This window comes from Callospermophilus lateralis, chromosome 3, assembly GCF_048772815.1.
Source record: "Callospermophilus lateralis isolate mCalLat2 chromosome 3, mCalLat2.hap1, whole genome shotgun sequence".
In the NCBI taxonomy this organism is placed as follows: Eukaryota; Metazoa; Chordata; class Mammalia; order Rodentia; family Sciuridae; genus Callospermophilus; species Callospermophilus lateralis.
Window position 1 is genome coordinate 102244584 of NC_135307.1, and position 23886 is coordinate 102268469.

A 23886-nucleotide genomic window follows, 5' to 3' on the forward strand; every position below is an offset into this window, starting at 1 on the left:
CAGTGGATAAAGGTTGACACTTCCTACTTAACATTTGTTAATTATTTTGGGGTTTATCAAAGACCCTTGTTATGTCTTCTCTGAGTTATTGTCAGCCTGCTGAGGTGTAAGATACACAAGTAAAAAATACTTAGAACACATGAATGTTGATTTTGAATATCTACATTTTTTGGGGAAATATAATTGAGGGTGAGGAAAAATAACTTTTCTCTCTGCTCATTTTGGTGTTTCATATTTGCTATAACATTATTATCACCTGGATTTTGATATAGTTTTGAAACATTTCTTTTATAAGGTGTGATTGTAGGAAAAAATCTAACAAATAAATAAGTAAAACACCATTTAGATCAACGCTCCACCCAAATAAGTAAAGGAAAAAAAAAGTTACCTTGTCATTATTTAATTTTCCTCTGCTTTTTACCTTAGAGCTTAGGCGTTTTCTTTTACCCTTTCTTGGGACTAAAAAGCTTCTGGCTCTTAAGTTTCTGGAGTTACTTGAAGTCTCCATTGTCAACTGCTTTCTCTCCCCTTCCTTGTTTAGATTTAATGGTTCCTCCTCGGAAGAGCCCCTTTCCCTGGCCTGGCAGGCACTGAGGGGAGGATGCCGTGGTCACACAGTAGTGGGGCTTTTGAACTCTTGTCACATGGGTACAGAAGGATAATTTTCTCTACTCCCACAGAACTGTCTCTTGGTCCCTGTTTAGACCTTTTCTCCACAGAAGGCCTCAGCCTGTTCCTTAGCACGTGGTGTTCCTCTGTTGATCAGATGATTCCTTAAATACCACCACATTCATGATGCTAGACTGCATCGTGGCTCCATCACTTTGGGGCTCAGAATTAGAAGGACAAAGTGTATTACAATGGGGCTTTGAAAATATGTGTATTTATTACTAAAATATTAAAGTAATATAAAATGAAATTTTAAAATGGGTAACATATACATTTCCCTAATATCTAAGCAATTAGTTTTATTTCTACATTTCATTTGCCTTTTCATCCATTGGTAGGTTTATCCACCTATCTATATAATGTAGGGATAATTATAGTGCCTTTTCAGTTTTGATAACTGCTTTTAAAAGTTAATAAGTTGGGCTGGGTATGTGGCTCAAGCGGTAGCGTGCTCACCTGGCATGCGTGCAGCCCGGGTTCGATCCTCAGCACCACATACAAACAAAGATGTTGTGTCCGCCGAAAACTAAAAGAAATAAATATTTTTTAAAAAGTTAATAAATAAGAAATACTTTTCCTTATTATACTTTATAATTTTTATATTGGAATTTTAAGGAGATAGACCATAATATGCTTAATCATTCTAATGTATTTTTCTTTCTTTTGCAATTCTGAAAAAATTTTATGGTGACCCGTCTTTACATGTACCCTTTTACTACTTAAAAAAAAAGTTCCTAAGGAGAAGTTCCCAGAAATGATGTCATTGAAGAGTTTATGGTTTCAGTAAAAGCGTAGCTTCACAAACAAGTTCAAAGAGAAGACTGTCAAATTCGGATTCCTTGTGTGGATGCTTCATTGGTTCTAAAAGGAAAAGATGTTATCTTAGTTCCTAGGAAGTCTCCAGAGTTCCTGATTTTTCCCTAACAATTGAATTCTATAATTGCTAGTCGCTCTTTCCCATAATATTTTCCATCCTCTTAGATGCTCTCTTTTCGTTCACATGACCTAGATGTACATTTGTACCTCTCTCTTCTAGCTGGCTCACTCAACAATTTATCATCATTGCTTCTCCCCTCTTTGGTGCCTGCCACAGTGCCAAATAGCAAATGAATAAATAATTTCCACTATTGAAATTACTTTTAAAAGTAATCTCTTTTTAAAGGAAGTGATTTCTAAAATGAACCGCCTACTTCTTTAACTCTTTCATAAATATTTTTTTTTAGTTATACATGGACACAATATCTTTATTTTGTTTATTTATTTTTATGTGGTGCTAAGGATCAAATCCAGTGCCTCACATGTGCGAGGCAAGCACTCTGCCCCTAAGCCACAGCGCCAGTCCATATTTCTTTTAACTCTTAAAGCACAACATACTGAGTATTTAATAACTGAGCATAATTTCGTTTTTGAAACAGTTTGTTGTTTTATTTATACTACTTCCTAGGAAAGAATCTGAGCCTCAGTATTGTGTGTTCAGGTCCAGGCTGATAATGAGAAATACGAGAATGGGAAACTGAGCACATCTTTTCTTAAACATGTTCCTGGAATTTCTGTCCCCTGATTGTTTAGTCCTTTCCAGGACAGGAATGGTGTTATCTGCTGCCATCTCTTTGCAGGAGGAGTTGGGGGTGGACACAATGTTTTTTGTTTTTTTTTCTCCTTTTGCAAATTCATCCTTGTAGCTTTTATTGGTTTCCCTTGACATGTCAGCAACATTTAAAACATGATCTATGGTCTCTACAGCATTAATAAAATAGACTCTATCTCCTTGTCTCTTTCAATTTATTCTTCATATCTTAATAAAAACTAGCCTGAGGGAATCTGATAACAGATTATGGTTGTAGCCAAGTTTTCCATGGCTTTTGGCTTAGATCAGGCTCTTAAACACAATGAACATTAAACCCTTAAGCTTTTGCATGTCTGAAAAAGGTTGAAGGCCCCGTACTTTGTATGGCCTGCAAAAAAGCCATATTTTTTCATGAAATCTCTTTTTGTTTTGTTGCTGGAGATTGGACCCAGGGACTCCTGTATGATGAACGGGTGTTCTGCTACCGAGCTACTCCCCTCATAGAAGTATTTTTTAATATTTCATATTTTGTTAAATAATACCAAGCCTCTATAAGGAATATGAAAAAGAAATAATGAAATGGTTAAAGGAAGAAATAGTAGGGGATAATTTTTGTTTTTTAGCCAAATTAGTTATTCTTAATTGAATTGATGGTTCTGAAAATTTAAAACTCAAGTTATAAAAGTGATCATAGAGCAAGTTTTGGGGCACTGCTTTGTCTATGAATGCCTTGCCTTCCATCCTGGGGGTAGTAGGTTAACATGTAACATCTCAGTGCCACAACAGTGGTGTTTTCCAATGATCAGAGGTCGTTCTTTGATGGAGCCTGCAGTTCTGAAAGATGCACCTAAATTCATGAGTCTTGTGGTGTCTTATTCCTGGCATGTGCCAACGTACTTCAATATTTCTGAAATATTGTGGTTAATGTATCGATCTGGGATATTTGTGCTGATAAATGAGGTCTCTAATTGGGCACCATGGTGCATGCCTGTAATTGCAATGACTTGGGAGGCTGAGGATTGCAAGTTTGAGAGCAGTCTCAGCAACTTAGCAAGATTGTCTTAAAAAGACTGGATGTAGCGGTTTAGTGCCCCTGAGTTCAATCCCTAGTACCCAAGCAAACAAAACTCTTAAAACAACAACACCAAAAACAAATGAGTTCTCTAAAATAGCTATAACTTCTTTTGCTGTGATATATTACTGTACATTCTGTAAGTCTTAATTAAAAAAACTAAAACTTATGATAGTTCTCACCAGCTATGTTATACTTCATCCTTCCAGAGCAAAAGTTCTGAGGATTTTTCTGTCAGCTACCATTGTGATATAATACCTCTTATTTACCCCTGCAATGACCATTGGCCAGAGAGAGGGCCCCATCTAACTTCTGGGAAGCATTTGTGCAGAAGAGGATCTAGACCAGTGTTTTCCTTATTTATTTGTGTGTGTGTGTGTGTGTGTGTGTGTGTGTGTGTGTGTGTGTGTGAATGAATAGGTGGCAAGTGATATAAAGCTTTCTGTGGGCAAAAAAAGTTGCTGCCTGGACATTCTGGTGCCTCTCAGTAGTTTGCTGTTGGGGCAGCGACTTGTGCCAGGCCATGCTTCCTTTTCTGCCCAGCTTTCCTTCCTTCCTTCCTTGTCTTTCAGGCTCTGGTCATGTTTCTTTGTTTTGGTTTAAAAGGTAGACCTCCTTACTGGCCAAACAGAGCTCTGTTTTGTCTGCACTTCACAGGGAGATTCATTGTGCCATTGTTGGATCCTTGACCTTCCTGAGTGTGTGGTTTGTGGTCAGGTCTGTGGTTACTGAGTGGTAAAGAGAAAGGATGTTGGAATTCAATCCGGGTCACAGTCTAGGCTCTGCTGCTTACAAACTGTGCCATCCTAAGCATGTTAGCATCTCAGAGATCCGGTTTGATTTAAAAAATAAATAAATAAAATTTTTGTTTTTTTGTAGTTGTAAATGGACAGCATGCCTTTATTTTATTTGTTTCGTTTTTATGTGTTGCTAAGGATTGAACCCAGTGCCTCAGACATGCTAGGCAAGTGCTCTGCCACTGAGCTACAGCCCAACTCAATTTGTTTTTAATTTATAAATGAGAATAATATTCATTTCCTTGAATACCCCTCTTTTAATTTTTGGAAATGCCTAGCACAGTTCTTTTTTTTTTCCTAAATATTTTTTGTTATATATAGACACAATAATTTTATTTTATTTATTTTTATGTGATGTTGAGGATTGAACCCAGTGCCTCACATATGCTAGGCAAGTGTTCTACCACTGAGCTACAGCCCCAGCCCCCAGAACAGTTCTTGTATGCAATAAATACAAAATGCAGTCCACTTTTTTAGGTCCCCCTTCCTCCCTCAAGCACATATATACACACTGTACACACTGGGTTTTAATCTGCAGGCTACTTGTCACATATGGAATTATTCTTAATGCATAAAGTTTTAAAAAGCACTGATTCTAAACAGCCAAAATTTTCCTTCATTTTTTGATTAGAGTCTACAGAGAGGCTTGTTCATCTCTAATGGATGTTCACTTGTGTCTTAAAGTTTATGTATTTTAGTCCTTGATACAACAAACCCCTGGCGTAATAGAGTGAAGTTTTTGAAACTTCATGTTCTTTTGGTCTCTGCTCTGGAAAACCTCAAGTGCCACTATGTGATATGGCAAGGTGTAATCTGATTGGATCTTTGCAGCACAGTCCACTTAAGCAACAGTCCCAGCCACAGATAACAGCAAGTCGGTGTAGAATGGACATAAAAACCTCAGTTCTTGACATGCATTGGCGGCGGTAAACAAAAGGCAACGAGAAACAGATATATCCTGGAAACGATAAGTGTGGGAAGAGGAACTGCCTTATCATCAAAACAATGGAGAAATGTGTGAGAGTAAAAGCAGGAAATGTGGTTCAGAATCACAAGGGCTGCTCTGAAGACTCCGGCAGGAGGCTCCAGGAAGCCCTTACAGGGTAACCAGTAGCAGCAGCAACTGCAGGGAGGGTCCCTGTTATGGAGGGGCAGGACAGGGAGAGTCAGGCGTCTCTTTGACAAATATCAAAGAGACATCATCAAGGACAGGATAAATTTTCATGAAAGCTCTATATTTGGTGCTTTTGAAGAGCCAGAGCTGCCTTCTATACCTGGAAGAGTTTATTGACTTTGTATTTGAGTTTATCAATGGTGGCTGGTTAGATTCCTGAGGGGCTAAGTCTTGGTTTACACAATTCACTCCATCTTGGGATTGCTCTAGTTCAGTGGATATGTATGACCTAGAGAAAAGGAAAGAGATTTTGTTGTCAGTTGTAGTTAAATTGATTTAAATGATTTTATCCCCTTAGCAGCAGCATGCTTCCTGAGCTAATTATCCCAGAGGCCTTGGGTCCCCAGGTGGCAGCCGATGCTCTGAGTCCCAGGAGCTCTAAGGGAATAGGATATATTCTTATTCAGAAACCACAAATGAAAGAATAAACTTGTTTATAATTCTGGCATCTCCAGACTCCTGCTGTACTGCGGGTGTTAATTTGTTTGTACCCAGAATAGACAGATGCTCCTAATAGCCTTGATCCTTGAATCAAAAATATAAGGAATCAGATCCATATCCTTTTAAGAAGCCAATAATGTACCAGGGGACATAAGAAAAATGATCACAATAGGTAGAATGCAAGATGACAAGAGTCGAGTGCTATCAGAGAGGGAGAATGGGAGTGAGATGGGTATTCAGGAAAGGTGTGCAAACAAGAACTCTTGGAGGCAGTCAAAGACTTCAAAGATTTTCCGAAAGGCAGAGGAAGGCAGAGCTGAGAGGGAAGAAGGTAGCTCCAGAGGATGCTATGTGGATCTTATAGAGACAGCAGGTGAGAGTCTGAGTTGGGGGAAGAGATGCAAGGCTATTGAAGGCCCCTGTGCTAATTATCTAAGTTGGGGAGGCAAAGGGGAGGATCTAAGATATTACAAGACTAACTTTTTGGTTATGAGGGATAAGGATGAGAGAAAGGCTAAAGGTGTTGTCTAGTTCTTAAGCTGGGTACCATACACAAAAATGATGAAAAATAGAAGTAGAAAGGAAGGAACACGATGGATTCACTTAAAACTGCAATCCTATTGAATCTGGGTTTCCTGGGGGTATTCCAGATGGGTGCCTCTAGAAGATGTGTTAATGTAGGAATGAACTCGGAGGAGGGGTGGAGGTAAAAGATTTGGAGTCATTTTTGTAGAATTGATAGTTGGGGAAAAAAATTGATGAACTTGTTAAAGGAGGAGAGTAAAGAATGTAGAGTTGCATTCCTGGGGATCATCTTAGCTTTTGGAAAGAGGGAAACAAAAGCCAGAAACGATCTTCACAGAAAAAAAGTGGCCCCGGGAAAGGATCCAGGAGGGTGTAGAAAGAGGAGACTCTTACGGAGATGGCAGAGAGGTTAAAAAGAGGAAAGGCCACTGGATGTAGTGATTCGTGGGTCATGATGACCTTGGAGGTGGCTGTCTTAGTAAAAGAGGGACAAAAGCCATACAGCAGGAGATCAGGAAACAAATGAGTGGTCGTGAAGTTGAGGCACTGAGCAGAAATCATGCTTTCAAAAAGTTTGGTAGTGAAGCTTTGTGGCTAGTCAAGATTCAAGTAAATAGAAAAGAACAAAATGGCACAAAGAAAAGATAACAGATGGAGTAGAGACTTGGAGTAAGCTGGTAGGGAACAGATGCTTCTCCAGGAAGTGGCTTTGGGTGGGGAGAGGCCTGGCATGCAGAGAAAAGTTGAGATGGGGGGAAGCTGAGCATATTCATGTTCCATAAGGGCAAGCCCTGAGCTGGAGGAACACCAAGGAGTCCAGGACAAAGTCACTGAAGTAAAAGGAAGGCAGATCCTCTTCAGGCCACACTTGGGCCTGGGTGATGTGCTTCATAGTGGAACTTGATGCCCCAGTTTTGTGACTTTCTTTGTGAACTGCAGCAATGAAGCAGGAGAAAATGTGAAAGTCGTGCTCCACTCAGATGGGCAAAAGAAATGACAAATTCTAGGATGAATTCATCCAAATTTTAGGCATGTAGATGAAGGGTTTGGCCACCGTCAGGGCTCAGCGGGTACGAAGCAGATGAGGTCAGCCTGGCCCTCTGCAGCAAGCACATGAAGGGCCACAACAAGGACAGCAGGCCGTTCTGCAGAAGTGAAATGAGAGGCACAACCAGACATGTCCCCTCAAAGCAGTGACATTAACTTTTTTCCCTCATATTAAATCTCAAAGAGTTAGGCCAGAGGAATCAAAGGGAATGATGGCCTCTGAGGTAGAGAGGAAGAGACAGAAGTAGTCTCCCCAGGTGTGCAGTATGAGGAAGGAGGGAGCAAACAGGACAGGTGAGGTGGCTGTATGCCTGGTGGCTGCCTGGAGGAGACATACCTGTCCACTCCACAAAGATGTCTGCTCTTCACCTCCCTTCTTCCCATGTCCTCCCTTTAGGAGCTCCTCCAGGCAAAACAGGATCTTCAAGATCTGCTGATCGCCAAGGAGGAGCAAGAAGACCTCTTGAGAAAGCGGGAGCGTGAACTCACGGCCCTCAAGGGTGCTCTGAAAGAAGAGGTTTCCAGCCACGACCAGGAGATGGACAAGCTGAAGGAACAATACGATGCCGAGCTGCAGGCCCTGAGGGAGAGCGTGGAGGAGGCCACAAAGGTGAGTTGGCCGCACTCACCTGTGGACCATAGAGGATGGGATGGGGTCACAGAGTCTGGCATGGAGACAGATGACTGGTGACTTTGCTAAGGAGCAGAACGGAAACTATTTCCAGATTTCTGGTACATTCGTCAACGAGAAAATCTTCAAGGAGGAAAACGTTATTTTGACTCCTTCTAGAGGTCTAATCTATGGTCAGCTGAATCTATTGCTGGGCCCAGGATGAAGCAGCACATCATGGGGAAAGGGCAGAGTGAAGGAGGACTGTTCCCTTCATGGCTGACCAGGAAGCAGAGAGAGGGGAAGGGGATACTGGGCAGATGAACCTTTCCAGGGCACACCCCCCCAGTGACCCATCTCCTCTAGCCAGATCCCATTTACCACCCAGTTACTCCATTCAAACTGGGAAGGACTGCTGACATTACAGCTCTCATAATCCAGTGATTTCACATATGAATATTCCTGTATCAACATGGGAACGTTTGGAGGACACCTCATATCTAAACCATACCATCTGGAATCTTTTGCCCCTGCCTTATCCTGTTCCTTTGGACTTTGTACGGCTTTTTGTTAAATCATTCAGGGTTTTTTTTTTTTGTTTTTTTTTTTTCTTTTTCCCCTTCAGAAAAGTTACAGGAGGGTTAATTGGCTGAATTGTCCAAGCCTTTCCAAGATGATTTTTCCCTTAATTGAATTTTTGGCTCCTACAAATAGATCCTAAATTATGTCAAAGTCTATTGGTGCAGGACTCATATTGGCTGTTGAAGAGAAAAACAGCATTTTCAAGGGGGAAAACTCTTTGAAATAATCATGTCATCTTTAGGGAAAGAGGGGAATTACAGAATATGAAATTTTGAGTTTTTCTAACATATAGGTTAAAGACGCTGAAGAAAGAACTCTTGGTGTTGTTTATCCTGTGAAGATTACAGTGACAGCTCAGAGTTAGGAGGCCCTCTCTCCCCAGCCCCATGGTGATTCACTGATTTTCAATTATGTCATGGTAATTGCAAATGACAAGTAGTGAAAGATGGTTTTGTTTGTTATAACAATAAAAAGTCTGGGAAATAGTCTGTTTGGGGTTATTACAACTTTGAGACAGTTTTTAAAAAGCCCCTTGTTGATTTGCTTATCTTAGATTTTTTTTTTTTTTTTTTTTTTTTAGATTTGATTTGAGGGGAAAAGAAGCAAAACGGATGATTTCAGTGTCATTGCTTTGGGGAGGACATGTGGCAATAGCCTGGTGTCCTTACTGTTGACCTTTTTCAGGGATATGCCCATAGGCTCCTGAGTAAGATGATTCTTCTTGGGGCACATTGTTTCTTTATCACCCTTTGATCCTGTATCAAAGACGAATTAACATGTTATATTCTATGTGGCTCATTTAAAGGTTGTTGAGAACAGTGTGTGGGAATGTGTGTGTAGTCATTTGATTGGGAGGAAAGTCAAACTTGTGGCACATGTAGAAAGGTTTTTTGTTGTTGTTGTTGTTGTTTTTTGGAAGCTGCTAGGTCTTCTCTCATAGGCATGTGAGTGGGCAAGGAGACATGGCAGGTGAAGGAAGACACCTTTATTGTATGGAATTGGGATCACTGGTAGAGACTTGGGCTCTTCATTTTGACCTTTCAGAGGTCTGCATTGTGTATTATATCAAAGTATTTTTATTATTCCAATTCAAGAGAGGTGATTGTATTGACACACATCTGTCTGTGAAAGAAATAACAGGTGAGTTAGCTTAAATGTGTCTCGTTGGCAGAGAATGCAGAGTTTCTAAGCATTAGAAGCTAATTCTTAGTACCCAAAGAGTGCCCTCAAAGTCTCTTTGCCCCAGGTCATTTTCTGCACTGCTGCCAGCATCGGAGACAACCTCATGTCAGCCCTTGCTTTGGTAACTTGCTTGCTCCCCATTGTCCCTGACTTAAGCTCAAAATTGTTAGCTGGATAGATAATAGAAGTCCCTTTTCTCCCTAATCCCATCACCAGAAGACTCTGTGTTCCTTTTGTACTTTCACCGCTTTGCACATGTCCACTCTTTCACCTGATGAACCTGTTCTCATCCTGCAAAACCCTCCCCAGATGTCCTCTCCCCATGAGCATGTCTCGATTCATCCTCTCCCTTCAACGCAGTTGGTTGCACCTTCCTTGGGGTTTCTTTTGAACCCTGGCCATTCAGGGTTTGTATCCTACCCTGTTGTAATGTATCCTCTTGTCTGCCTTTTCCCTTAGACTGAACTTCTTACTTCTTAAGCATAGGGATACTTTTATCTGTTCTCTTTGGAGTGACAAATTCAAGTGCTTCTGGAGCCAGACAGGGAGCATAAATGAGTAAAGCAAGCCGGTGTGTTGGTGCACTCCTATAATCCTAGTGACTTGGGAAGCTGAGGCAAGAGGATAGCAAATTTGAGATCAGCCTCAGCAATTTAGGCCCTCTCTTAAAAACCAAAAAAGTGGGGGAATTAGAGCTGGGGATGTGACTCAGTGGTTAAGCACCCCTGGATTCAATCTCCAGTACTAAATAAGTAAATGAAACTCTGATTGTGTCATTGAGGAGACAGTAGATTATGGTGGGGACTGTGGCAGTTGGAGAGTATGTCCTTTGCTGTCAGGATCAGTAGCTTCTCTGCTGCAGCTGTGAAAGTTACCAGTGAAGGAATGCTGAGCCCATGTTGATGGATCTTTCAAGTTTTAAGAAATATCACACATCTGGATGTTGGTGTGAGATTTCCTGACTTTTAAGCATTGCTGGGGGAAAAAAAAAATCACATAGACCAAACATACCCCATTGGCAGGTCATCAGTCTGTGATCCTAGCCCCATGAGCTCAGCACGGTGCAGGGCACACAGTCACATTCGTGCAGTGTCTGATAATTGAAAGTTGGTAGAGACAGATTCCCCTCCTAACTGGGTTTTGAGTCCTGGCCAAGTGGTTTCTGTTAGATTTTTTTTCCCAGTGGAAATGTGGGAAGTTTCTTAGAGAACTCTGCTATTCTGTGGCTGGCTTTCGAGTTTCCCTGCAGTTTCTTAAAGAAGATCATGTTTGTATTTTATTGGTAGCTTTTGCTTCTAAAGGTGGCTGCTGAACAGATGTGATGGAATCATGTTTTAGGGAGGGAAAAGAAGTGTAAAAATTTTAGTAGACAGAAGCTCTCTGTTTGTTATGATATTTACATGGCAATTTTGTAGGATAGAATTGTGAGTTTTCTAGTAAACATTTGGAGGAAAAGGAATTAAGTATAGTTGTTTAATCTGGTAAAGAGTGTTTTTAAAATTTGTTCAGCCTTTATGCTGCCTTCGGGGAAGGACTTATCCTTCTGGGACTAAAAGTTGCCTTTTCTTTTATGAATCATACTGCATTAAGATGTTCACTTCCTTGGGAGGTCTTCGGAGACAGCCCAACCTCCTCTCATCAGTTTTCCTAACTTTTGCCACTGGGCTATTTTATTATTATCAAATAACAAGTACTCTATCCTGGCCTGAGCTTGGGCACTAGTAGTTTTAAATTACCAGAACATTTGGTGAAAACTGTCAAATTATAATAAGACCATTTTATAGGTATTCCAAACAGATAACCTGTAATAGTTTTTGGTAGACTCAAACAGCCATACCTCTTTTTTTTTTTTTTTTTGGTGGTCCTGGGGATTGAATTTAGGGCCCTATGCATATGAGACAAACAATCTACTGACTGAGCTATAGGCCCAGCCCCCACAGTCATACCTTTTAAAGAACAGAGAGGTTGCTCAACAGGCAAAAATTGATGAATGCTTCGGTTATGTGGAACTTCCTAGCTCAGCAGAATTGAATTGGACCTCACCAGTAGAGCAGTGATGGAGAATAGGACTTCGTAGTTCACTAGGAAGGGGATTCTATTAAACATTTTTTAAAATGACTGTTCAACATATTGGCATCTTATTTCCTAAAATACTTTTTTGTTTTTTCTGTTCTGTGTCCTTAATGCTTTTTCCAATTTCATAAAGGAAATGTCCTCTTTCCTTTTGGGTTTGTGGCAGTGGTTGGACCCATGGGAGAAGAAGGAGGGGATGAGGTGGGAGTGGCTGCCATCTGGGAGTAGGATGAAGATGGTCCACCACTGTTGGCTTCTCTTTCTCACCCCTGACACTTCTTCTCGCCATCCCTTGTGCAAAGGGAATCACAGGCAGTATAGTTGCTCGAGTTTTCATGGAGAGTAGACTCAGCTCAAATCCAAGTCCGTCAAGAACTTTTCTGTTTACTTCTTGGATTTTAATTTCCAGAGCCCTGGAGTTGGGAATTTCATTCTTCGTTTTGTCCCTCCTGCTGTGCTGGGAACTGTCCTCATTTTCCACTTGGCATCCCCACGGGGCTTGGCACTTGATGGATTGTTAGGAAGGGCTGGGATTGGAAGGATGAGAAGACAAATGGGGAGATACCTGTGGAGTCCCCAACAATCCCTAGATGAAACATCAGTTCTGGGTTCTTGTTTATGAAGTAAACATTTCTCGGCAAAGTGAATCTTGACTGTTAGAGGTAATATCATAATGTCAGTGGTGGTTTTGGAAGGACTCATTTTGCATCTAAAAGCTTCAGGTATTTTGAGGATGATAAAAAATATACTTTTACATCTGGAAATATGACTTTAGAGTCAGTAGGCATTTTCAGAATGCCCGCCACACAGCAGTTAGGCAACAAACATCTCCTAAGTGGGTGGACCAGGGGGAGGAGGAGGGAGGATAAAGATGCATGAGATACTCTCATCATTTTTCAGTTTTCTGATTGTATTTTAAAATTATTTTTGGTGCATTATAATCAGACATAATAGTGAGCTCATATTTTTAAATACTGCATTGACATGTTGATTGACTGAGCAACAGCCAGGTGCAGGAGATGGTGCTATACTCTGTGAGGACATGAAGGTAAACTGGATGGCACCCAGCCATCCAGGAGATGGGAGGTGAGATGAGGAACATGGAAGTTGATGACAGGAAAGAGTGATTGCCCCGAGTGAGGCGGAGATGAAGCGCTGTAGGAGACCCACGGCCTGTGCTCGAGAAGAGAAGTGGTGGCCATCAGGAAGACCTCCTGGACAGGGTGGAGTTTGAGTTGGACTTTGAGGGCCACTTGCACAGAGGGGCCATGGAGGCCGTGGGCATGCTGGGCACTGAGCAGAGCATGAGCAACATCTTGTCGGTGGGGAAGTGAGAAGTGTCTGGGCTGGGCCTCACAGGAGATTGAAGTTGTGGTTGTTGTAGATAAAGAGATTTAAGAGGCAGGGACCCAGGTCCAATAAGTGGTCTATGTGTGGATCCTAATTCAAACAAACCAACTGTAAAAAACAAAAAAATCACTGGGAACATTTAAACACTGTCCTGTATTAACAACAGTAAGAAATTATTTCAGTAATTGTTTTAGGGGTGGTAGTAATGTTAAGAGTCTGTGTTTTTATAGAAACATTAAAGTATTTATGGATGAAATGATAAGCTGTGTGGAACTTTGGGGGGCAGTTGAGTGGGTGTGAATGGAAAATCAGCCATGTGTTGGTGTTAAAGCTGGCTGATGGGTGTATAAAAGTCAATTACATTATCTTCTACATTTTCTATATTTATATTTCTGTAGTAAACACCCATGTTTCTATGTTTTAAAGAACAACCAAAAAAGTTAAGGTAGAAATATGGGGTGGGGTGAGATCGTGGAGACTATTTTTAGGTGGTCATCAGTGAGGCAGCAAATGAGTGCTATTTTATTAAGGACTTGACAGGGGCATTACTTTGTAGTGGTGTGAGCTGGAGGAGAGAGCCTGACAGCTAGAGGGTGGTTGGAGGAAAGGAGTGAGGAGGAATAGGTGCAGGTGGGGGCTGAGAACAGGTTGGCTTGATTCAGGAGGGCCCTTGCAACAGCTTTGTGTAAGGTGAGGGAGAAGTTAGGGGCAAAGCTGACCCCAAGAGTGTTGCCTCTGGGTGCTAGAGAGGGGCCTTATTGGGACTGGGAAAGCTGATGTATTTGTCTCGAGTTTGTACGCGCGTGTGTGTGTGCGTGTGTGTGTGTATGTGTGTGTGTGTGTGTGTGTGTGTGTGTGTGTGCGCGCACGCGCGCATGTGTACATAGTTGGTGAGAGACAGGTTTCCTTTCTACCTGGAAGTCACTGGGGGAGCAGTGAGCAAGTCCGTATGGGTGGAGGGTCTTGGCAGGGACTATGACAATAGAGAGAGCAGGGGTTCAGGACAGCATGAGGAAAGAGGCCACAGACAGCCCTAAAGAGGAGCAGCCGAATCCAGTGATAGAACATATGGGGAAGAATGTTTTACTTGGTTTAATAAACCATCTATTTGAGGAATTCCTAAAAGCAATCTATTTTTGCATCATATATTTATATAATGAGACTTTATACTTTTAATATTGTCTGTTCTTCATATTATAATTTTTTTTTCTAAGGTTACATGTTCTATAAATGTTCTACAAATTATTTTATGAAATTTTATATATATTGAAAATTTTCCCTCCAATTTTGGCTGTTTTTCCTCACTAACCAATTTGGAAATGTCTCTCCATTTTATAGACATTCTATGTCACTTGTAGATTTCCCTTTCCTACCCATCCTGAACAGGTTCTTTCAAAGCATAAGGTCAGCAGAGGGTCACGTGGGAAAACCAGTGCTAATCTCGGGATCAATGGAATTGCCTCCCTTAAGACACGGCTAATTCGGTGTAAAATCTCATTTCTGTCTTCTCCAAGGGAGCCAGGTTAGCCAAGAAAACTGTAAAATTCATTTCCTCAGCATTTTAACTTCAAATAATCAGCTTACCCTGAATGGCAGCTCCTGGGAGCTGGAGAAGCAGTGGGATTTGCAGTCAGGTGCCCAGGAGAAGGAAGGTGCCTCTCACAGATGCCAGCATGCTCAGGGTGACACAGAACTCCCCCGCCAGGGAAGATGGGAGAGAGTCACAGTTAACTCCCGCCACACACACACACCCCCCCAGAGTGTCTCTTTTAATAATTGCAAGCCTCTTTGGCATGTTGTAATTTATTAAAAAGGATATAAAGGGCTGGGGATGTGGCTCAATGGTAGCATGCTTGATGGCATGTGTGAGGCCCTGAGTTCAATCCCTAGCACTGCCAGAAAAATATGTAAATATGAGGTCAGGTGTGGTCCCCGCTCTATGTCTCCGTGAACCCTGAGTGTCATCCCTGCTGTGAGCAAACTCCAGGGGGCTGGGTCACTGCAGCCTGGTGAATGGAGCATCCCTGTGACTCACTCTGCCCAGTCACTTGCCCTGGATTGGAGAAGGTAGAGCAAGAGAGCCCTGGAGGTTCTGATCCATACTTTCATTTTCAGGCTCATATGTCATGAGATGGTGGAGCACATTTCATGTGCCAGCAGTGCTAGTCCCCAGGGATATACAGGCACGCAAACCATGGTCTCTAGCCTTGGGCATCTTTTATGGTCTTGGGAGAAAGATGTGTAAATAAAATGACGGCAAAGTTATAGGTGTATTGAGATCTGTGTCGGGTAGGAGGTCAGGAGAGACCACTGCTTCAGATGGCAAGATTCAGAAGAAAATATCTCCTCAGATCTGTGATTTGACACCCTCAGAGCCTTTACTATATACCAAATACTTTAGAAGAAATGAAAGAGAATCTTTCTTTTCTAAGGTTTTCCCAAGGGTTTTTGGATGTTAGTATACCATGAACCTCGTAACTTTGTAAACTCATGGTAAAACTCAGATTCACAATTAAAGTGTCTAGAAAGTTTAAATTGTCTAGATGCAAGACAAAGAATATTGACCTGGGATGAGTTAAAGTGTGTTGCATTTATTTAAAAACATTCATTAGATTCCATTTACAGTTATGATTTCCAGAGGGGATATTTTCATAAAAAATGAAATTTTTCATAAAATATGAGATTTTCATAAAATACAAGGAGGGCTTTTGGCTTTCCAGGCTAGGACGGCATAAGGGGCCTTTCCTGGGTCTACTGTCCTAATCATTGGTTGTAGATGTAGCTGTTCCTGTTTTAGGGAGAGGGTTTTGGCTTTCACATCGTAAGAGCTGAGGAAGGGATCCATCAAGATTCTTCACACAGAAGAATCTTGGCTGTCTTTAGTGATCAAAGCTAAAACCTAAGGAATGTGGTTGAAGAGATGCATTTTCCAATGATTCTAAAGGAGGGCTGAAGACAGGGCTTTCAGGACATCCAGAGCATTCAGCTGACTCAGAAAGTCACAGCAAATTCACATGCAGCGCGAAGAGAAGGTGTTGAGACTTAATTGGGTGGCTTCAGAAAGAGCAAAAGAACAGCTGTGTCTCAGAGTCACATTGTCTGTGCATTACCGTCATTACCTGGGCCTTACACTCAGGCACCTACCTGGCTGCTTCCCACCTGTGACAGGGTGATAAGAGAAGAGACTTTAACAAATCAGCAGGTTTGATGTTAAAGAGCCCAAACCAGTTATTAATAGTTGAGGATGGATCATTGGTAGAGTTTTTGGAATCTCCATTTAATAAATAGTTCACTCATAGTTGTTAACTATGTAAAGCATATAACTATGGAACATTCATTTATCCCAGACTCTGTGCTAGGTTGTAGAAACAAAGTGGACAAAAGGAATGAGACAGACATTCTCCATAGATGTGTGATTCTGTTGTGATTAGTGCTTTGTAGTTGATGGAGGGAGGGAAGAAAGATTTCCTAAAGAGAACAATGGAGCTTTAAAAGATGAACAGGAATTAACTAGATTGAACAAAACCCACAGAGCAGTCCAAGCAGAGGCTGCAGCATGTGCAAAGCACTCGTGTCAGGAGGGACCATGATCCATTCAAGATGTTGGTTGAGAGGCCGGTGAGGCTAGTCTGTGAAGGGCGATGGAAAGTCTGGCGTGAGATGAAGTAAGGGCAAATAGAGATCAACTCATGCTGTCTTATGTGGTGCATCTCAAAAGGACCCTGTTCTTTCCCTAAAGGTGATGGAAATTATTAAAGACTTATTAAGAGTATGTTAATTTGACATGGGCATATTCGTTTGTGAAAAGGAGCCTGATCTGGTCTTTTAAGTAAGATGAAATGCCCTGGAATGTCCCCCCCACCCACCCCAATGCTGCCTATTAAAGTGGGGACCTGGGCTGTGAGTTCTCTTCAGTGTTCCAGTTCTGTTTTTTATGGGATTATCACTGCTCCTCTTTCTGCTGATTCTTGTGGGAAAAGGGAAGGGAATAGAATTAGGTTGGGCCCTGTTTTGTTAGGTTTTGCTCTTTGCCAGTCACCTGACTTTCTGAAATGCTGTTGAGCGTTAATAGGGCTCAAGGATGAAGGGGAAAGTTAGATACATTGGTGATGAAGGTTTGTGGAAGCAAAGTTTTCATTTATTTCTAGTTTGTGACAATAGGTCAGTACTGGAAAAAGAACTTTAAATATTAATAGAAGCCTCTTAGTGGGGTGTTTGCCTATCTGTCCCAATGGAATTGGAGATCCTGAGATGGCTGAACCTTCCTTAGACATTACCCAGAGTGCAGGGGTGAGTGAAGAAGGAGCTGTGGACACATACTGAGGCTCCCAAGAGGTGCATTTACAGACATGATATGACCAAACCACAAGAACCAGTCAGTGTAGGGAAACCATCCCAGCTTCTGTAATACTGCAACAGTTGAATCCTTAACATCTGAAAGGAAAATAGCTTTAATTTTAAAATTGGAAATCCTACTTAATGTGTGTTATACTCTTTCTGACCCTCTAAACTCTGCTTGATGGGTGTTTTTCTAAAGAGTTGCCAAGATCATTAAATAGATTTCTACTTGGTGGAAAAAAGTTGGCATTATTATTTGAATGCTGTAAGCAGAAAATGGAACATGTCAAAAGTGCTCTAATTCCATTAGGTTAGGAACAGTATGGAGATAGGAACATTTATGCTGGCAAAGTAAGTCGGAGTATATATAGCATTTATGGTAGCCTCTGAGTTGGTCCCTAGTGATCCAGGCTTTGGTCTTCTTGCTTTTTTGTAGTTCTTCATGTTGAGTAGGCCTGATCTGGGTAACCAAACAGTGTTATGGACACGGAGTGTGATTTCTATTGCTAGATCATAAAAGATATTGTGGCTTCCTCCTTGCTTTCTCTTGGATCTCTTGCTCTGTGGGAAGCCAGTTGCCATGTTGCAAGGTCACTCAAGCAGCCTGTGAAGAGGCCCAAGTGGCTAGGGACTGAGGCCATTGTCAACTCAGTCATGTGAGTGCACCATCTTTGAAGTGGGTCCTCCAGCCCTAGACAAACCTTCAGATGATCAGAGACATTTTCTGTATCTTGACTGCAATCCTGTCAGAAAACAGAGCCAGAACCACTCAACTGAATCACTTCTAGATTCCTTACCATCAAAAGCTGTGAGATAATGGTTATTTCGGGTTGCTAAGTTTTGAAGCCATTTGTAGGCAGCAATAGATAACTAATATAACATTTTGACTTATCCTTGGCATCTAATAATTTTGTATCATGTATTTATTCACTGAACAACTATTTGAGTATTTATCTGTTTGAGATACTAGACAGATACAAAGGATATAAAGGGATGTAGGCATATTGTGGTGATGAACAGATTGCAGTGAAAATCATTAGAGTAGTAAGTTGGTGGCCTCTGACATGATTAGATGTGGTTTAGTGAGTCTGAACTGCAGAGCCAGTCATGTGTCCTTGGTGACCACACGTCAGGATTCTATGTGTGAGAACAAACCAGTCATATGCAGTGGAAAAATCCTTCTGCCCCAGCCCTCACTGGGGACGGGAACTCGTTTGAGCCAGGCTCATTAAGCTGGTTTCATGAAAGGCAAAATAAAGGACAAGGTGTTTGCTTCACGGGTGACTGCAGCAGTTTTCACAGAAATGAATAAAGTAAGACTGCGTCCACAGTGAGTAGGAGTTGAGGACCCAGGAGGCATGTTGTTTTTCCTCCGGAAATTCCAGCGTTGTGGATGAGCCTTTTCCTTGGGGGATACAATTGAAGGGAGATTAGGGCCAAGCACACATATTTCTCCTTTTAACATTTCCCCTCTTTTTCCTCCTTTTTGTTTTGTTAAATTTCTGCACATGTTTCTTAAGTGTGTGGTCCAGAGGGAAGAAATACTGGCTGTGTCTGGATTTAAGGAAACTTTGAGTCCAGTTATAGTTAGGGAAAGAAAAAAGGCTGGATGTGCTTCAAAGAGTTTTTAGAAGAAGGCTGGAAATAAAGAAGTCAAGCAAATAAATGACAGAATGCAGAAAAGGTGGCATTAGAGGTGGGTCTGAAAGCTTTTGGACAGACTTGGTGTGGAGGATGTTAACCCTTGTCTTTCCCATCCCCACCTTGTCTGAGGACCTGAAGACACCTGCTGAGGACCTGGGTTGGCTAGATGACAGTGCTGGGAAGATGGACGTGGGCAAATGCAGTTGGAAAACACTGAGCTCTTTCTTTCTTTGGAGCGAGAATCAAGGCATTCATATGTCCTGGAAAATAGGCAGTTGGAATTGTCCAGTAAAATACATATGGAGAAGTCTTTTGAGCCAGTTGGGTTTCTAAATATGATCCTGAACTTGAGTCCAGCATGTGCCATATCCAAAAGAACAGTACACTATGTGGATCCCGCCTGCTCTGTGTTCTACAGAGAACTCTGTATCTGCTTAAGGCATTTTTCTTCCATGTCCCTAGGCTCATGACCTTGTGTGAGAAAATTTCCTTGGTTCCTTTGATTCTTGGCTTCTGAGACCCCAGGGTGCCAGGCCCCTACCCTACCTGCTGTGCTCCTTTCTGACCATCCTGTTATGAAAACAGTGTCCCTTGTAGGCCCAACTCAGTCCTATTTCCTCTATCTGTCTTAGTCACCCTTCAAGCCACAAGCAGATGCCTGTGCTGTGTACCGTGCACTTCCTGCTGCTGAACCAGGGAGAAAACGTGGCAGCAAGTGGTGACCTCTGTGGCTGATTCAGGCCCAGTGGAGAACCAGGGTTAATAATTTACTCTGCTCTGGTTGTGGCCATGGGTGTTGACCTTGACAAAACGCTGATAGAAATGAGTGAGAACCTGGCCTGGCATTTAACTAAGAGGAAAGTGGGCTCCCAAATAACCTCTTGTTTTGAGGTTAGTCCTGTCGGAGTTTATCCCTGACATTCACATACAGCTGGTTCTGTTTGCAAACAGCAGCCAGACCTGTTTGCTCAGTGTGTTCACAGTGTTCAGCAGATAAAGATGTCACACAAAGTTGGAGACCTGGCTTTCCATGCAATTTCTTATCATGGTGGGAGGACAGGGGCCACAGTGATCAGGATGCTCATAGGAAAGGCAGCAGAACATCCGCTAGGCCTGGTAGGTGTGGTAGGTGGAAAGGCTCCCCTGTCCCTTTTATTTTTAATCCACAGCCTTTGTTTTCTTGAGCTGTTATGAGTCTTTCCCTTAGAAAGTTAAACTGATTAAACTTCCTGGTGTAAAGTCAACAGCACTACTGCTTCTAGAAGGCACTTGAGTTGCTGGGGGGCCCTATCACTGTAGACATTGGTCCTTCCCTGCCCTGAAATGAAAGGAGTCCGAGGGCAGTGATTGCCTGGTGGTGTGTTGTGGATTGCAAGCTTCAAAGTGCTGGTTAGCTGCTGGATATGGTTAGCCTGCTAAGGATCCAAATGAACACACCATGATCCAAATGTAGACTTTTTTTGAATTAACCTCTGTTAGATGCTCTTGTGAATGTCTGAAATAGGGATGCAGTTAGTTCCCTATCAAGAGTTTTGATGCATGGTAGAAGTCTAACTTCTAGTCTAGGAAGATACAGTGACTTGGTCCAGCTTTTGGGTTCCTGGTTTGTTGCTTTTGCCAACACACTGACTTTCATCCAGCCAACATCTCCATGCTCTATCAACACAAATGTACTTTTGGAGAAGGCAGTTGGGCCAAGATGAGAGGGCAGGAGGATGGAAGTGAAAAGAGAACAGCTAGAAAAGGGGAGATGTGGAAAAGCAAGGTTGGAGCTAGACGGGGGAGGGCTGGGTATTGTAATGTACATATGGAGAAGTCTTTTGAGCCAGTTGGGTTTCTAAATATGACCCTGAAGTCCAGTTCAGCATGTGCCATGTCCCAAGTATGCAGCTGCAGAGTCATAGCACTAGGGACAAGCAGGAGGGTTAGTAGGAGTTTGCTATGATGGGAATGATGGGATCGGTGGAGGTAGGAGAGGGTGGAAAGTGTGCAGGATAGGAAGCATCAAGAGATAAAAGACTGGGGTTTTAGCCAAATATCAAGAGTAAAGGGAGAAAAGACAGATCTGAAAGGCTCAAGAGGAGGACAGCAAAGGTGGAGGATAAGCCATGGGCTCTTGTCACACCAGATGAGACTTCTGCTCTAGAAATACTGATCCTTGGTTACCCTAGAGAGCTATGGCAGCCGGGCTTTGTTCTATTGAAATATTAGAAATATATGGTTATTAGGGTCATGGCTTTTTTTTTTCCCCTTGGTGTCCAGAATTGAACCCAGGGGCACTTAACCACTGAGCCACATCCTAGCCTTTTTTTTTTTTTTAAAAAAAAAGTTCTTTAGAGACAAGGTCTCACTGAGTTGCGAAGGGCCTTGTTAAGTTGCTGAGGCTGGCTTTGAACTTGTGATCCTCCTGCCTCAGGCTCTCGAGCTGCTGGAATTACAGGTGTGCGCCATCCTGCCCAGAACATGACTTTTTGAACAAAGCATGAAGTTTGAGAAACTAGAAAAAAATAAAAGATTCTTTTGTCACCTGACATGGGTAATCTTTTTCTTGTGTCTCTGTCCATAAAATTGAACATGAGTGTGAAAATATGTCTTTAATGCTTAAAAGACATAGAAGTATCATTTGTCAATGGAAAAAAATATGCCCCAATAAGTTGTGGCTGTACCTTCTGGTCTTTGGGCAAGAGTTTGAAGAATTAAAATGACCCTTATCCCATCCATGAGAGTGAAACTAATCCTATTTTTGAAAAAAAATATAGGTTTAGCTGGGAATTTAGAGTCCTCTTGAGGAGATAGGTGTGCTCTTGGTTTCCAGCGATATGTCGGTGAACTTGAGGCATACCTAGGTGGGTCTGAGACCCTGTTCTTCCAGCTAGGGCTTGGGGTGCCTCTCTTCCTCTTAAAACAAATTTCTTTGAACATGTCAGCATGAATATTTATTTTCTCCAAATCATTTCTTAATGAACAGTAAAAGCCTTTGTGTTTCTAGACAGCATTGGTTCAATCAGTGGTATATTTATTAGTAGAGCCAATGATTAGAAAAGACTGGTTAAAAAAAAAAAGTGGAGGGTAAGCTTAAGGAAGACATTTTTAACAATTGGATGTTTTATTTTCAGATGATTGTAAATTCACATGCTGTTAGAGGGAATAATACAGACAGTTCTCATATACTTTACCTTGTTTCCCCCAAATGTAATATATTACAAGCCACAGTACAGTAGCACAACCAGGTCACTGACATCAATAGTCAAGGTATAGAACATCTACGTCACTTGCAAGAATCCCTGATGTTATCCTGTTATAGCCTTGCTGCCTTCCTGCCCCTAGCTTCTGCCTTTACACAGCTACGAATATGTTCTCCAGCTTTTCAGTTTTATCCTTTTGAGATTGATATACAGATGGCATCATCCAGGTTTAAACCTTTTGGGATTGCCTTTCCCCCCCTCATAATAGTTCTTTGGTGTCATCATACCTGGCTCGGGTCAGAGTTCCTTTCATCGTTGAGTAGTGTTCCATGGTGTGGATGTGCTAGTTTATTCAACCACTTGCCTGTGAAGGAATCTGGGATGGTTCTTATTTTCTGCTATATGAACAAAGCTGCTGGTGTATAGGTTTTTGTGTAAATGCTTTAATTTTTCTGGAATAAATGTCTAAGAGTGAAATTGCTGGGTTGAAGGGTATTTAGATTTTTTGAGGGGTGCTGGGTATTGAACCTAGGGCCTTCTGAATGCTCAGTGTGCTTTATCGGTAAGCTATATTTTCAGCCCTTAGTTATGTATTTAGCTTCTAAAGAAACTACTAACCTGTTTTCCAGAGTGACTGTACCATTTTATATTCCCACAAGCAGTTGATGGTGGGAATCCTTTGCACGTGATTCATTTGTTTCAAATGCTTGTGAGCATTTGGAATTGTCAGTATTTTTATTTTAGTCTTTCTGGTAGGTGTGTAGTAATAGAACCACTACACATGGTTTACCAGTTTCCTAATGGCTAATAATGTTGAATATCTTCTTCAGTGAAATGGCTATTTATATTTTTTGTTCATTTTTTGTTTTTGTTTTTGGTTGTTTTGCTGTTCAATTTTGAAAATTATTTACATATTCTAGATACAAGTGCTTTGTCAGATATATGGTTTGCAACTATATTCTCTTGATCTGTGGTTATCTTTTATCTTTTAAATTGTCTTTTGAAGAGCAAAATTCCTTATTTTGATGAAGTCCGACCTATTAATTTTTCCTTCTAGATTATGATTTTGGAGTAACGTCTGAGAACTCTTCACCTACTTTACATTTCAAAGATTTTCTTTTATGTTTTATTCTAAAGGTTTTGTAGCTTTACATTTTACATTTAAGTCGAGGATTCCTTTTTAGTTAAATTTAGTGTTACGGTAGAAGTTTAGATCAAGGTTTGTTTATTTTGCATATGGGCTTTTAATCGCTCCAGCATCATTTGTTGAAAACACTGTTCTCACATTCAATGGCTTTTGAATCTTTGTCCAAAATAAGTTGGATATATTTGTGTTGGTCTATTTCTGGGTTCTCCATTCTGTTTCATTGTCTGTTGCTCTGTCAATACCACAGGTCTTGATTGCTGTGACTATATGATTTCTTGAAATCTGATAGATGGATTCCTCCCATTTTCTTCTTTTTCAAAATTATTTTGGCTATTCTAGTTACTTTACATTTTCATATAAATGTTAGAATAATATTTTTTATATCTATTGATATTTTAATATCTTGCTGAGATTTTGTTAGAAACTATACCAACATGCCAATTTTGGGAAAATTGATCTCTTTATATAGATTTTTAAAAACCC

General features: G+C 41.3%; 1 protein-coding gene across 2 annotated transcripts in view; it reads left to right on the plus strand.

Annotated features, from left to right (window-relative positions):
* Cgnl1 (cingulin like 1) overlaps window positions 1-23886 on the plus strand; it is a 151523-nt gene that overhangs the window by 66633 nt on the left and 61004 nt on the right. Inside the window, exon 8 of one of the 2 annotated variants that reach the window (XM_076850847.2) lies at window positions 7690-7902. The exons of the other annotated variant lie outside the window; for it this stretch is intronic. Coding sequence (XP_076706962.2) covers window positions 7690-7902 — 213 coding nt within the window. The remainder of the gene's footprint in view (window positions 1-7689; window positions 7903-23886) is intronic. 2 annotated transcript variants of the gene reach the window in all.